Raw genomic sequence first — 12,027 nt, 5'->3', positions numbered from 1 at the left:
TGTATAAACATACTGGATCCACAGGTACGGTTTAAACCATGTACCACACTACAGGCCTGTCCAGGTGTATAAACATACTGGATCTCTAGGTATGGTTTAAACCATGAACCAGCCGCAATGACTGATGATTGTTCCAGCAGGGGAAGCCCAGCAGCAGACCTGCCTGTCAGACGGAACACGCAGACAGGAAGCAACACTGCAGGAGCAGCCCGGGGTTTCTGGAAAGTTAAGCAGCATGTCTAGACTTCTGGACACCTGACCAGAAACGTCTGTCTGAGCGGAGGCCAGTCGTCTGAGGGGGACCCCGAGTCGGGTTGTGGAGCTGTGGTCGTCCTGCTCTACAGAGCAGCTCAGTGCAGGAGGGGGGGTGACGGGGGGGGGGGGGGGGGGGGGGGGTGACAGGCAAGCCTGACGCGCACCACAGGGGACCACAGTCTCTCTCTGGCACGCTCCCACATGACCTATCCTGACCACGTCTTCGCGCGTACGGCAGAAGCGCCGCACTAGCCAGGCGGTACGTATCGTTAGAGCAGGCAGTAGGGTCTCAGTTGCGTTATGGTGGAGTTATACTACAGTACAGTACAGAACAGTACAGTAAGCATAGTTCAGTGCAGTTGGACACAGCAAGGTCCAGCACCCCCCACCTTCACAGAACGTACACACAGAAACACCAGGCTGCTGCAGGCCCAGACAGAGGCAGGACAGAGGGCAGAGACGGGAGAGAGGCAGAGGCGGGAGAGAGGAGATAAGGAAAGGAGAGATGGAGAAGGGCCAGTGACAGAGCGAAGGACAGAGCCTGACAGAATGCCAGGATGGGGGGGAGGAGGGAGGGAGGGAAAGGGGGATGGCACATAAGTAAGGCTGGAGGAGCGGACAGAAGCAGGGAGGAGGAGCTCCACCCAGCTAGTCTTGGAGTGTGGCGGCTGAGGAAGAAAGGAGGTTTGGGCTTAAGAAGCGTCAAAGCCGTGATTGGACAGGAGGGATGGAGGGCGTGCGGTTCGCCTGCCCCCCTCCCCAGAGTTTAGTGGTGAGGAACGTTCATACTGGGCTGTATACTCTCTCCAGCGCTCTAGTCACATTTAACACTGTTTTACATCTCCTACATGCTCACACGGTACGTACACGCACACACACACACTCTTTCTCTCTCTCACACACACACACACGCGCACGCACGCGCGCACCATCCCAGCATCTGTCTGTGTAGGGAGCAGCCTCAAGCGGGAGCAGTCTCAGGCGTGGGTACATTCTTCCTGGTCTGGGCCCGTATCGAAGGAGAGCGTTTGAACACGGAGTGCAAAATCTGCTCTAGACAGCGGCGACGCGGCGCCCGTCGCCTAGCGGATGGCGTGGTCTGGTCCTCAGGAGGAGGAAGAGGAGGCGGGAGGGGAACAGGGCGAACAGACCATCATTTACAGTAAACTACATTTATATACACACACCCATTTCTTTTTTTGTCTTTTTTTCGTTTTTTTTTTTTTTTACAGATAACGAATATGTACATGCTAATGTTTTCGGTTTTCCCCGCTGCAACTTGTCCGTTCCCAAACAGCTGGAGCCAGAGAAGGGTCTGTGAAGGGATTCTCCTTATAAACCACCCTGCCTTCTCTCTGCCCCAAGAGCCCTCTCCCACCCTGGCCCCCAGGCCCCACCCCTCCGGTGTGTAGTGTAGGGGCGAAGCTGGGCTGGGTAGGGGCGGTGGCTGGAAGGGGAGGGGGCGGGGCCGGAGTGGGCGGGGCCGGAGTGGGCGGGGCCGGAGTGGGCGGGGCCGGAGTGGGCGGGGCCGGAGTGGGCGGGGCCGGAGTGGGCGGGGCTGGAGACCAGGCCGTAGGCGGGGCCTTAGCTGTTCTTCAGTAGCGTTGTGTCGTCGGGGCCGCAGGGCGTGGAGGAGGGGAAGGAGGAGGGGAAGGACAGCAGCTGGCAGGAGTCAGCCGTCAGCAGGCTACAGGAGCGCAGGTCCACAGTCTGCAGGGAGGAGCAGCGCCGCAGCAGAACCAGGCACTGCTCCGTCATCTTCAGACAGCCTGGTCACACGCCACACAGCTCACATTAACTTGGGTTATTATTATCATTATTATCATTCTAATAATTATTCTAATAATATAAATAATAATATGAGTAATACAAATTGTAATAATAGTAATACAAATAGTAGTAATAATAATAGTAATAACAATAATAATAACAAACGTTTTTGAGGATGATGATCTGAAAAGTTCTAGTGAGGGCAGAGCTGTACATCAAGCTGCCCCAGATCAGGGTGAAATGTAACTACTGTGTGTGTGTGTGTGTGTGTCCGTGTGTGTACCTGCCAGGTTGACATGGGTCAGGCTGTCTCTGAGGGGGGAGATGGGGGAGGTCAGGGTGAGGATGGTCTGGTCTGTGATGTTCCCACACTGACTCAGGTCCAGCTTGGTCAAGTGAGGCAGGTAGCGCACCAATAGGCGGGAAGAGGCGTCCGTCAAGTCCAAGCCGGCCAATCGCAGCTCTGTTACGTTCTGGAACCGCCCCCCTCTGCTCTCTCCGTGAGCTGTGGAGCAGAGAGCATTAGGTCACCTCCCTCACACGGCAAATCTAATCTGACTGTGATCCTCGTTTTATATAGTTTAATATATATTTTATATCTAGTTTTTAGTTGTTAGTAGTATCAATGGCTTATCTGGTGACTTGTGTTAAGCATTAGCAAGCTTATAACTAATACTTCTGTACGTCTGTTCAATTGGGCGTTTTTGGGTCCTCAAACAGGGCCAGTGTCCCGGCAACCTGTTTCCGGGGTGACAGACCTGTCCTGGTGTCAGCAGGGGGCGCCAGCAGCTCCCGTAGGTGGGAGTCTTTCAGGTCCTCCACCCGGCTGAGGTCCAGCAGGCGCAGGCAGGGGCAGGAGGCCTGGCACAGGGCACACACTGACGACCAGGGGCACCCCGACACGTTCAGCTCTACCAGACCTGAGGGGAGGAGGGGGGAGGAGAACACAATATTTAAGAAGTCATATCAAGAGAAATTCCCTTACTGAACTGGTAGAAGCTTATACTTTTCAGCATAAGCTTGTAATGAATATCTGTACACTATGTGACAGGATGGAAACCCGGGTTAGGAGAGGTCCGTCATCAAAATAATAAAACTACAGCGCACAGTGTGTGTGTGTGCCGGCGCTGTCTGAGGTGCCGGCGCTGTCTGAGGTGCCGGCGCTGTCTGAGGTGCCGGCGCTGTCTGAGGTGCCGGCCCTGTCTGAGGTGCCGGCCCTGTCTGAGGTGCCGGCCCTGTCTGAGGTGCCGGCCCTGTCTGAGGTGCCGGCCCTGTCTGAGGGGCCGGCCCTGTCTGAGGGGCCGGCCCTGTCTGAGGTGCCCACCCTGCAGGCGGTTGATGAGCCACATGAGCTGTTTCTTGGAGATGTTGGTGTAGCCCAGGTTCAGGGAGACCGGCTGCCTCCTGATGATGCCGCTCAGCATGGGAGGGGTGATGGAGCGCTGGCGGCTCAGGTCGATCTGGGTCCACAGCCGCTTGTCACAACACCTGGAGGGAGGACCGGGTGAATACGTAAGATTAACAGATCAACAGGTGATTGGGTGAACGGATAAACGGGTGAACGGATGAACCCGTCGGCCAGCTACACCCGTCCTCATGCAGGTTAGCGTCTAGCGTTGCCATGCTCACCAGCGGCTCCATGTCCGACACACCCTCATGCAGACGCACAGCTCCCGCTGGCTGAGGTGCTGGAAGACGCACAGCCACACGTCCCGGGCCATGACGTGGGAGGAGCCTGAGTCCAGGGGCAGGCAGTGGGGCTCGGGGCAGGCGGGCGGGGGCCGCACCAGGTGGCGCTCCATCTGCACGGGCCGGGGGGGCGAGGGCACGGCGGGGGGGCTGCGCTTCATCAGCTGGGAGCGGGGGGCCAGGCGGGAGGGCTGGGAGCGGGGCGAGGCGGCCAGGGAGGACATGGTGCCCCCCCCGGAGGCCCCCAGCGGCCCCCCGCCCCCCCCGTTAGACGTGGCGTTGGAGGAGGCCGACAGGCTGCTGTTCCGGGACGAGCTCGTCTGGTTGGGCTTGCTGCGGATCTTGTTGCCACGGTTGCCCTTGCCCGTGTTGCCGTGGCGGTGGTTGGTGACCGGGGCCCCGCCCCCCCCTCCGCCCCCGCTGCTGTTGGCGTTCTCCTTCTCCTGCGCCTCCCCGCGCTCGCCCCCCCTGCCTCCCCCTGCCGCCCGAGTCCGGCCGTTGCGCGCCTCCGAGCCGTTGCTGCGCTTCCCGGCGAAGCCGTCCGCCCCTGGGGGCCCGGGGTGCCCCGAGGAAGGGGGCGGCGGGGGCTGATTGGAGGAGAGGGGGGAGGGAGGGGGCAAGGGGGTAGGCTTCCTGCTCCTCTCCCCGCCGTCCTCGTCCTCGCCGTCCCCCAGTGTCCCCTTGCGCCCCCGCGGGGGCCCCTCCCCCTTGCGCCGGTTCTTGTCAGTCCCCCCTTGCTCCTCTGCCGGCTCCCTCTCCTTCTCCGCCCCCCCTCCCCCCTCCCCCTCCGAGTCCTCGCTGGCGCTGAAACTCAGCGCCGCCAGCCGCCGCTCCCGCTCTCGCTCCCGGTTACGCTCCCGCTCGCGGCCCCCGCTGTTGCCGTAGGCGACCGGGGCGGGGGAGGAGGGGGAGGAGCCGCGACGCCCGTCGGAGCCTGAGGGGGAGTCGGACTCAGACTCTGAGTCGGACTCTGAGCTGGAGGAGCTGGAGGAGCTGGACTCTGGGACTCTCTCCAGCAGCTGGCACATGCGTTTGAAGCGCTCCAGTTTCTCCCTGTGGTGCGAGCGTTGGTCCTGGCTGGCCGTGGAGGAGGGCGGGGCCTGGGGGTTGGCCCCGCCCCCCCCTGACCCCTGACCCGGCCCGGAGGTGGAGTTGGGGCCGTTGGACTCGGACGTGTCGGAGGAGTTGGGCTTCTGTTTCTGTCATGAGGGAGAGAGACCTCAGAGTTAGGGGGAGAGAGAGACGAGCTCAACACACTGTTTGCAGACCGAGTCCAAATAATAGGACGTCATTTATTCCATTTGGAGCCAGGTATCTCTATGAGTCATTGCACACCAATGTTGCTGTTTCATTTGGGGAATTTCGGACAACGTATAAACTGACCAACCAATAAGATATCAAGTTTTAGTCACGTGATCAAGGGGTCTTGAATTTTTGTTCACCGCATTTGGTATGAAAGGTTTCAGTATGATTTTCTTTTTAAGGAATATTTAACATTTTTGTTCATCTGACTCGGTCCGTAAAGGCCTTAATGCCAAGATCAGGATCTCCTTACTGATGGTAACTACAGCTAAAAAGATTATCATCCTAATTCCTAATCTTCAAAAAAATACGGAGTGTGACCGCAGTTCACCCCAGATTTAGAAGGGGGTAATAATCAGCTTGAGAGGGTGAGAGGGATGATCGTGGGTGAAGCAGTACCTTCTTTAGTCTTTTTTCATGGGCACCTTTCATCTGAAGAGTCAGGAGAGAAGAGACAGTTAGCTGACAGGTGCAGCAGAATCTAGGAGAGGCTACTGGATGCTCACCCCCTCCCTCAGACCCCTCACCTCTCCCTCCCCCACCTCCCTCCCCCCCAGACCCCTCCCCCCTCCCCCACCTCCCTCCCCCCCAGACCCCTCCCCCAGACCCTTCCCTCTCACCTTCTTCTTAGGGCCGCTGTCTGCCGGCAGCTCCTTGTCCTTCTTCCTCTTGTGGCCGTCCGCCCGCCCCCCCTCCTCCAGGGCCAGGGGCTTCTTCTTGCTGGGGGGCGGCTCGTCTGTCAGCTTCCAGCGGCCCACCTCCCCGTTATCCATCCTCCTCTTCCCCGAGCCGTCACCCTGGTCCTGGAGCACACACAGGGTCATCAGTGACCTGCAGCCCTCCAGCCCTGCAGCCCTCCAACCCTGAAACCCTGCAGCCCTCCAACCCTGAAACCCTGCAGCCCTCCAACCCTGAAACCCTGCAGCCCTCCAGCACCTCCAACCCTGCAGCCCTCCAGCACCTCCAACCCTGCAGCCCTCCAGCACCTCCAACCCTGCAGCCCTCCAGCACCTCCAACCCTGCAGCACCTCCAACCCTGCAGCCCTCCAGCACCTCCAACCCTGCAGCCCTGCAGCACCTCCAACCCTGCAGCCCTCCAGCACCTCCAACCCTGCAGCCCTCCAGCACCTCCAACCCTGCAGCCCTCCAGCACCTCCAACCCTGCAGCCCTCCAGCACCTCCAACCCTGACTCCCCTCTGGCCCCAGCCTCACCTTGCTGGTCTTTCCCTCCTTGTGGCACTTGGGACACTCCCAGCAGTTGGGGATCTCATCGTTGATGATGCCTTCTGCTTTCCCCATCTGGAGAGGAAGTACAGGAGTGAAACAGATCATCACCCTTATCAACATGACACAGACCTGTGTGTGTGAGTGTAAACCTGTGAGTGAGTGAGAGGAATCGTTATGTAAGCATGTGTGTGTGTGTGTGTGTGTGAGGGGAAGCATGTGTGTGTGTGCGTGTGTGTGTGCGTGTGTGTTCGTATGTGAGTGAGCGTCTGTGAGCGCGAGAGCCAGGCATGCGCACAGCTGTTTGCGAGGCCCCACCTTGAGGCAGCAGGGGTGGATGATCTCGTTGCAGATGGTGCACTCCATCAGAGACAGGCTGAACTTGTCCTCCTCAGAGTCCACGGTGTCCTCCTTCCCCGCCTCGCCGCAGGAGAAACACACGGCCGTGTGGGGCAGCACCGGCTACACACACACACACACACACACACACAGTCAGTTAACATGGATGTATCAGACAGGACAGAGAGAATGACAATAAGAAACTGGGCAACAGACACACACACTAACATCTTAACACACACACTAACATCTTGACACACAGGGATGACAGAAGATTCATGAAGAATATTACCTTCAAGTTTAAAATAGTGCTCATGTGTTTTTTTGTTTTTTTTAAACAAGAACTGGTATTTGTAGCATAACAAGGGAAAACCAGAGATATCAATGGGGAAATCAAGCTTTTTGTGTGACTTGATGAACCACACAACCAGCAGAATCTGGGCCTAGCAAGCTGATTCAGCAACTAAGTAACAGCAGTTCATCTCCACAGCAGCAGAGAGAAAGAGGAAATCTGAAGCCAAAAGGAAGACTCTTATTATCCATCATTATATTGTGAGGGTTTAAACCTCTGAGCTCATCTGGGCTCACATCTCGGGCCTCTCTACCTGTCGCCGTGGAAACACTCCCTCCTTATTGTCTGTGACAGCAGCAGGCCACGAAGCTCCCCACATCAAAGGCATCACGCTACAGACAACCAACACACCCAAGCAACAATATCCTCAGTTACCACGGAAACGCAGCACTCCGTTTTTCACATCCAAGCAAGCAAGAGCCCCCCCCCTTCCCCTCCCCCCCTGACTGCCAATGCCGTTCAGAGCCTTCACAGGCAACCAATCAATAAAATCACACGTTCAATCATTAAAAGACACTCCGCCTGCGTGCAGGCTTGTGTGCACGTATTCATGAAAGACTTGTGTCCGAGAGCTGCTCTGCACCTGATCAGTGTCCACGTTATCTGCCGTTTGAAACCAGAAGTGATGAGAGGCCTGGCGTGTCCATTCACATATCACTGTCAACACAAGCAGGTGAACAGGACTAGGCAAGGGTTCAGCTAGAAGCATTCCAACTCCACGTCAACCTTGTCCAGCGGCCAGCTCACACCTCCACTTACTGACCTCACTGACGGGCTAGCGGACGTGGTTGGCTTTGGTTTGGAACGATGTCCTCGTGTTCCTGTGCTCCCAGTCCCATTCATACCCGTGACGGGCTGCCCCTCATCATCGCTGCTCAGAGAGGCTAGACCTGCATCTGGGGGCTAAGCTGAGAGAGCGAGGCTAGACCTGCATCTGGGGGCTAAGCTGAGAGAGCGAGGCTAGACCTGCATCTGGGGGCTAAGCTGAGAGAGCGAGGCTAGACCTGCATCTGGGGGCTAAGCTGAGAGAGCGAGGCTAGACCTGCATCTGGGGGCTAAGCTGAGAGAGCGAGGCTAGACCTGCATCTGGGGGCTAAGCTGAGAGAGCGAGGCTAGACCTGCATCTGGGGGCTAAGCTGAGAGAGCGAGGCTAGACCTGCATCTGGGGGCTAAGCTGAGAGAGCGAGGCTAGACCTGCATCTGGGGGCTAAGCTGAGAGAGCGAGGCTAGACCTGCATCTGGGGGCTAAGCTGAGAGAGCGGAAGTGTGCAGAGTTCAGGTCTAGCCTGTGGGTTTCTGCCATCCAATCTAATGTTATCCGTGCAGCCCTTTCAAACATGCAGCGTCACAGAGGGCTTCACACACGCCCGCGGAGCTGCACCTCAGCCGAGCTGAACCCCTCCAGGAAGAAGAGGACAAACTCCTTCAGGCCAAACTGGAGGAGTCTTGGTGAAGAGCAGTTCAGTGAGGGCCCCGCTCCGCCGGAGCCATGCGCAGTCAGGAGGTGACGAGGAGAGACAAGACGTCAGCCACCACCCCCAGCCTGTGGGGACCTCACCGGTCACAACACGTCAGCCGACGACACGCCCTCCCTCGAGAACATCCTCATTGTTCGTCAAGGAGGGCGGCTTTGTTAAAACAACCCAAACATCTGCCTTTCTTCCCACAGAGAAAGTGTAACGTGGACGACCTTTCGGTTACAGTTCACGTTCTGTCAGTGACAGTTGAAGCAGTGGCACCGCTGAACACTGTTAAGGCAGAGAGAGTGTGTGTGTCTCACCACTGAACACTGTTAAGGCAGAGAGAGTGTGTGTGTCTCACCACTGAACACTTAAGGCAGAGAGAGTGTGTGTGTCTCACCACTGAACACTGTTAAGGCAGAGAGAGTGTGTGTGTCTCACCACTGAACACTTAAGGCAGAGAGTGTGTGTGTCTCACCACTGAACACTTAAGGCAGAGAGAGTGTGTGTGTCTCACCACTGAACACTGTTAAGGCAGAGAGAGTGTGTGTGTCTCACCACTGAACACTGTTAAGGCAGAGAGAGTGTGTGTCTCACCACTGAACACTGTTAAGGCAGAGAGAGTGTGTGTGTCTCACCATTGAACACCGTGAAGGCAGAGTGTGTGTGTCTCACCACTGAACACTGTTAACCCTCGTGCTGCCTTCGGGTCACATGACCCAAAGGTTCATAACGAACCATCATTGTGTTTACCCAATTTTACCCAATACAAAAACAAATAAAAATACTTTTCTTTTAACCTTCGCAATGTGGGGGGTCTGAGACAGCCCGACGGTTAAAAGAAAATGCTTCACTTTGTTTTTGTATGCGGTAAAGTTGTCGCAATACGACGGTGGGTCACAATGACTGATGGGTCAGAACGACCCGAGGAGAACACAAGGGTTAAGGCAGAGAGAGTGTGTGTGTCTCACCACTGAACACTGTTAAGGCAGAGAGAGTGTGTGTGTGTCTCACCATTGAACACCGTGAAGGCAGAGTGTGTGTGTGTGTCACCAGTGTGCACTGTTAAAGCAGTGTCCAGGCATGTGTGTGTGTGTCTCACCGCGGTGCACTGTCGCAGCAGGCAGGACTGCTTCATCCTCCCAGGTCCTCCGAACTTCTTCATGTCTTTACAGAAGTGGCACTCGCCGCACTCGGTCCGCATGCACGCCTGGCAGCGCCGACAGCGAGTCCGCCGCCGCCGTGAGCCGCCAAGAGCCTTACTGCCTGACATCCCCTCGAAAGTCAGCTAGACAGAGAGAGAGAGAGAGAGAGAGAGAGACAGAGAGAGAGAGACAGAGAGAGAGAGACAGAGAGAGAGAGACAGAAGTTAGCTTTGCACACTGCAGTCAACCGCTTGGATTACCAGTGTCTGGCTATATCTTAACGACTCCTACAGCACATGTTTTCTGTCCGTGTTCGAAAGACAACTGGGATTGGTCGACTCCATCCCTGGTGATTGGCTAATGTCCGGGCCGGACACTTCAACAAGAGGCAAACGTTTAGGAAGTGTACGTACGTGTGTTCTTTGTTGAGTCTCAGTATAAAGCTATGCTTGCACCCTCTACCTCGGCCAATACTGGTGAATAACAGAATAACACTGGCCATCTGCAGAAGTGTCTGCGAGATAGCTAGCAGGGGTCATGGGTTCGTTTGTGGGCAGATCTGGTCTGGTCTTAGACTCGGGAGACAACATTTGGAGAGCATTGTCTGGACTTGAAACACCAAACTATCAAAACACAGGTTCTTCTTTGTCAAAACAGTACACACACAAAATCACAAAGAAAAACTAAGAGTGACATGGCAGAAACCCTTGCACTGTAAATGGAACCACAACATCCATTTCAATGGGGATTTCCCAAGACCATAGCTTTCCAATTCACCAAAGGCACTGAATGAGTATGCAGATTTAGGTTAAGTGTTAGTGCATGTTTTGTAGGGAATGATTAAACATTTTTTTGATTCATAACCCACTTCTATAAACGTTGGAACAATCGTAACCAGCAATCTTGTCAGCTCGCTAGTAACCACCATCACAACAGTCGACTAAAGATGCTGGGCTAGCTTGTTAGCCAGTAATAAGACTTGCCCCATGTAATCCTAATAAAACATCTTGAAATCGCGTCTGCGTTGTGCATTCACACACAGCCAGCTATGTACGTGTTGAATAAGCATTTACAATTCTGTGCAGATATGGCTGCCCACATTATGGCCTGTAGCGCAAGATTGAATTGGCTAGCTAGCTAACTACTACTGGCTAGCAAAGGCTACAGGGATGCGCAGCCAAGCTAACGACGTTACAGTGCGCGGTCGCTCAGTCACACATAGGCTTCCTGGTTAACCATGGTGTTTATACCATCTAGGCTGAACGATATGTGCATAAATGTACAGTTATTTCAACTGATTCGACGACTATTCGTGAATGTAAGGTCCTCCGTCATCTCGTCTCTATTCGCTTCCCTGCAATATGCTGCTCTTCCTCTTTCGTATTGCTCAGCATCTTCCCAAAAACAATCTGGAACATAGCCTAGTTAACGATGATCAAATGAGCAATACACACTTCGTATTGGGAAAGCGTTATAATAAATACCGACCTCTTAGTATTGAGTCGCATACTCCTTGGTCGCGCATTAGAAATGATTGAAGCCAACAGTTAGCCAGCTAGCTTTGATAAAGCTGTTCGCTTCCTTGTTTCTCTCCTGGCTGCAGCTTTTCCTTGCTGGTTCTGGGTCCCCGTGTATGGCACGTTCACATGCGTTCCATGTTGTGTTGGTGTTTTCAAGGAATAGCGAACCTTCTCACCAGCGCTGCCCAGATTTTCAAATACAACAGAGTAGACTAATCTAACTACGCTGTTATTTTAAGAGGCAAAATGCTGCGCGTTATTGGTGTCATTTACAGTTTCTCTGACCCCTCTCTCCCCCTAATCTTCTTGGTCTCTCACACGTCTTTCAGCGTGTTCCTGGGCTCTTCAAAGCATGGAAAATGGCACATGCTTATGAGATAGCAAGCGTTTAGCTGCAATATATATATATTTATATATATTTTTAAAAATCCATACACTGTTCAAAATCCTACGGGCTCCTTGTAATTCCAGAAGAAATTATCAAAATGAAAGAGGTTATCTGAACTCTTGAGCGTGGCTGGCATGCTATTGTTCTCGATTTCTATTGTGTAAATCTAGTTTTGTGTTTTTTTATTAGCATTGTCAATCAACTTGTTCCTTTATACGAAGACACGTTTTATGGCCCATGAGTTCACTAAAGTGTCCATCGTTCTCCATTTTTGTCTTGGAAAAAAATGAAATAAATAAATAAATATAGTAAATAAAATATGGGGAGGAAAGAAATATTCTCGCCCCTCCCCTTGAAACGTCAGGAGCGAATCCGATGGAATCTTGGGAGTTGTAGTGTTCCTGTGTGTGTGTGTGTGTGTGTGTGTGTGTGTGTGTGTGTGTGTGTGTGTGTGTGTGTGTGTGTGTGTGTTGTGCATGTGGTTTAACAGGACAATTGGTCAGAATACACACCACACTAGAAGGACGTTTTGTATTAACAGGACAGGAGCAGTGTCCTGCTAATTTTGACAAAATTCTAAAA

General features: G+C 54.2%; 1 protein-coding gene across 1 annotated transcript; it reads right to left on the bottom strand.

Moving 5' to 3' along the window:
- Positions 1-1,072: 1,072 nt before the first annotated feature.
- zgc:158376 (uncharacterized protein LOC100101643 homolog) lies at positions 1,073-11,713 on the bottom strand. The gene is made up of 11 exons (XM_062480454.1): positions 11,026-11,713; positions 9,495-9,680; positions 6,560-6,703; positions 6,230-6,316; positions 5,637-5,819; positions 5,416-5,448; positions 3,655-4,913; positions 3,350-3,513; positions 2,784-2,945; positions 2,309-2,530; positions 1,073-2,024 (listed from the first exon to the last, which is right to left on the bottom strand). Exons 2-11 carry the CDS (start codon positions 9,663-9,665, stop codon positions 1,840-1,842), a joined length of 2,610 nt encoding a protein of 869 aa, XP_062336438.1. The 5' UTR covers positions 9,666-9,680; positions 11,026-11,713; the 3' UTR covers positions 1,073-1,839.
- Positions 11,714-12,027: the final 314 nt, after the last annotated feature.

Source organism: Osmerus eperlanus, chromosome 2 (assembly GCF_963692335.1).
Source record: "Osmerus eperlanus chromosome 2, fOsmEpe2.1, whole genome shotgun sequence".
NCBI lineage: Eukaryota > Metazoa > Chordata > Actinopteri > Osmeriformes > Osmeridae > Osmerus > Osmerus eperlanus.
This window is presented reverse-complemented; position numbering and strand designations above follow the sequence as displayed.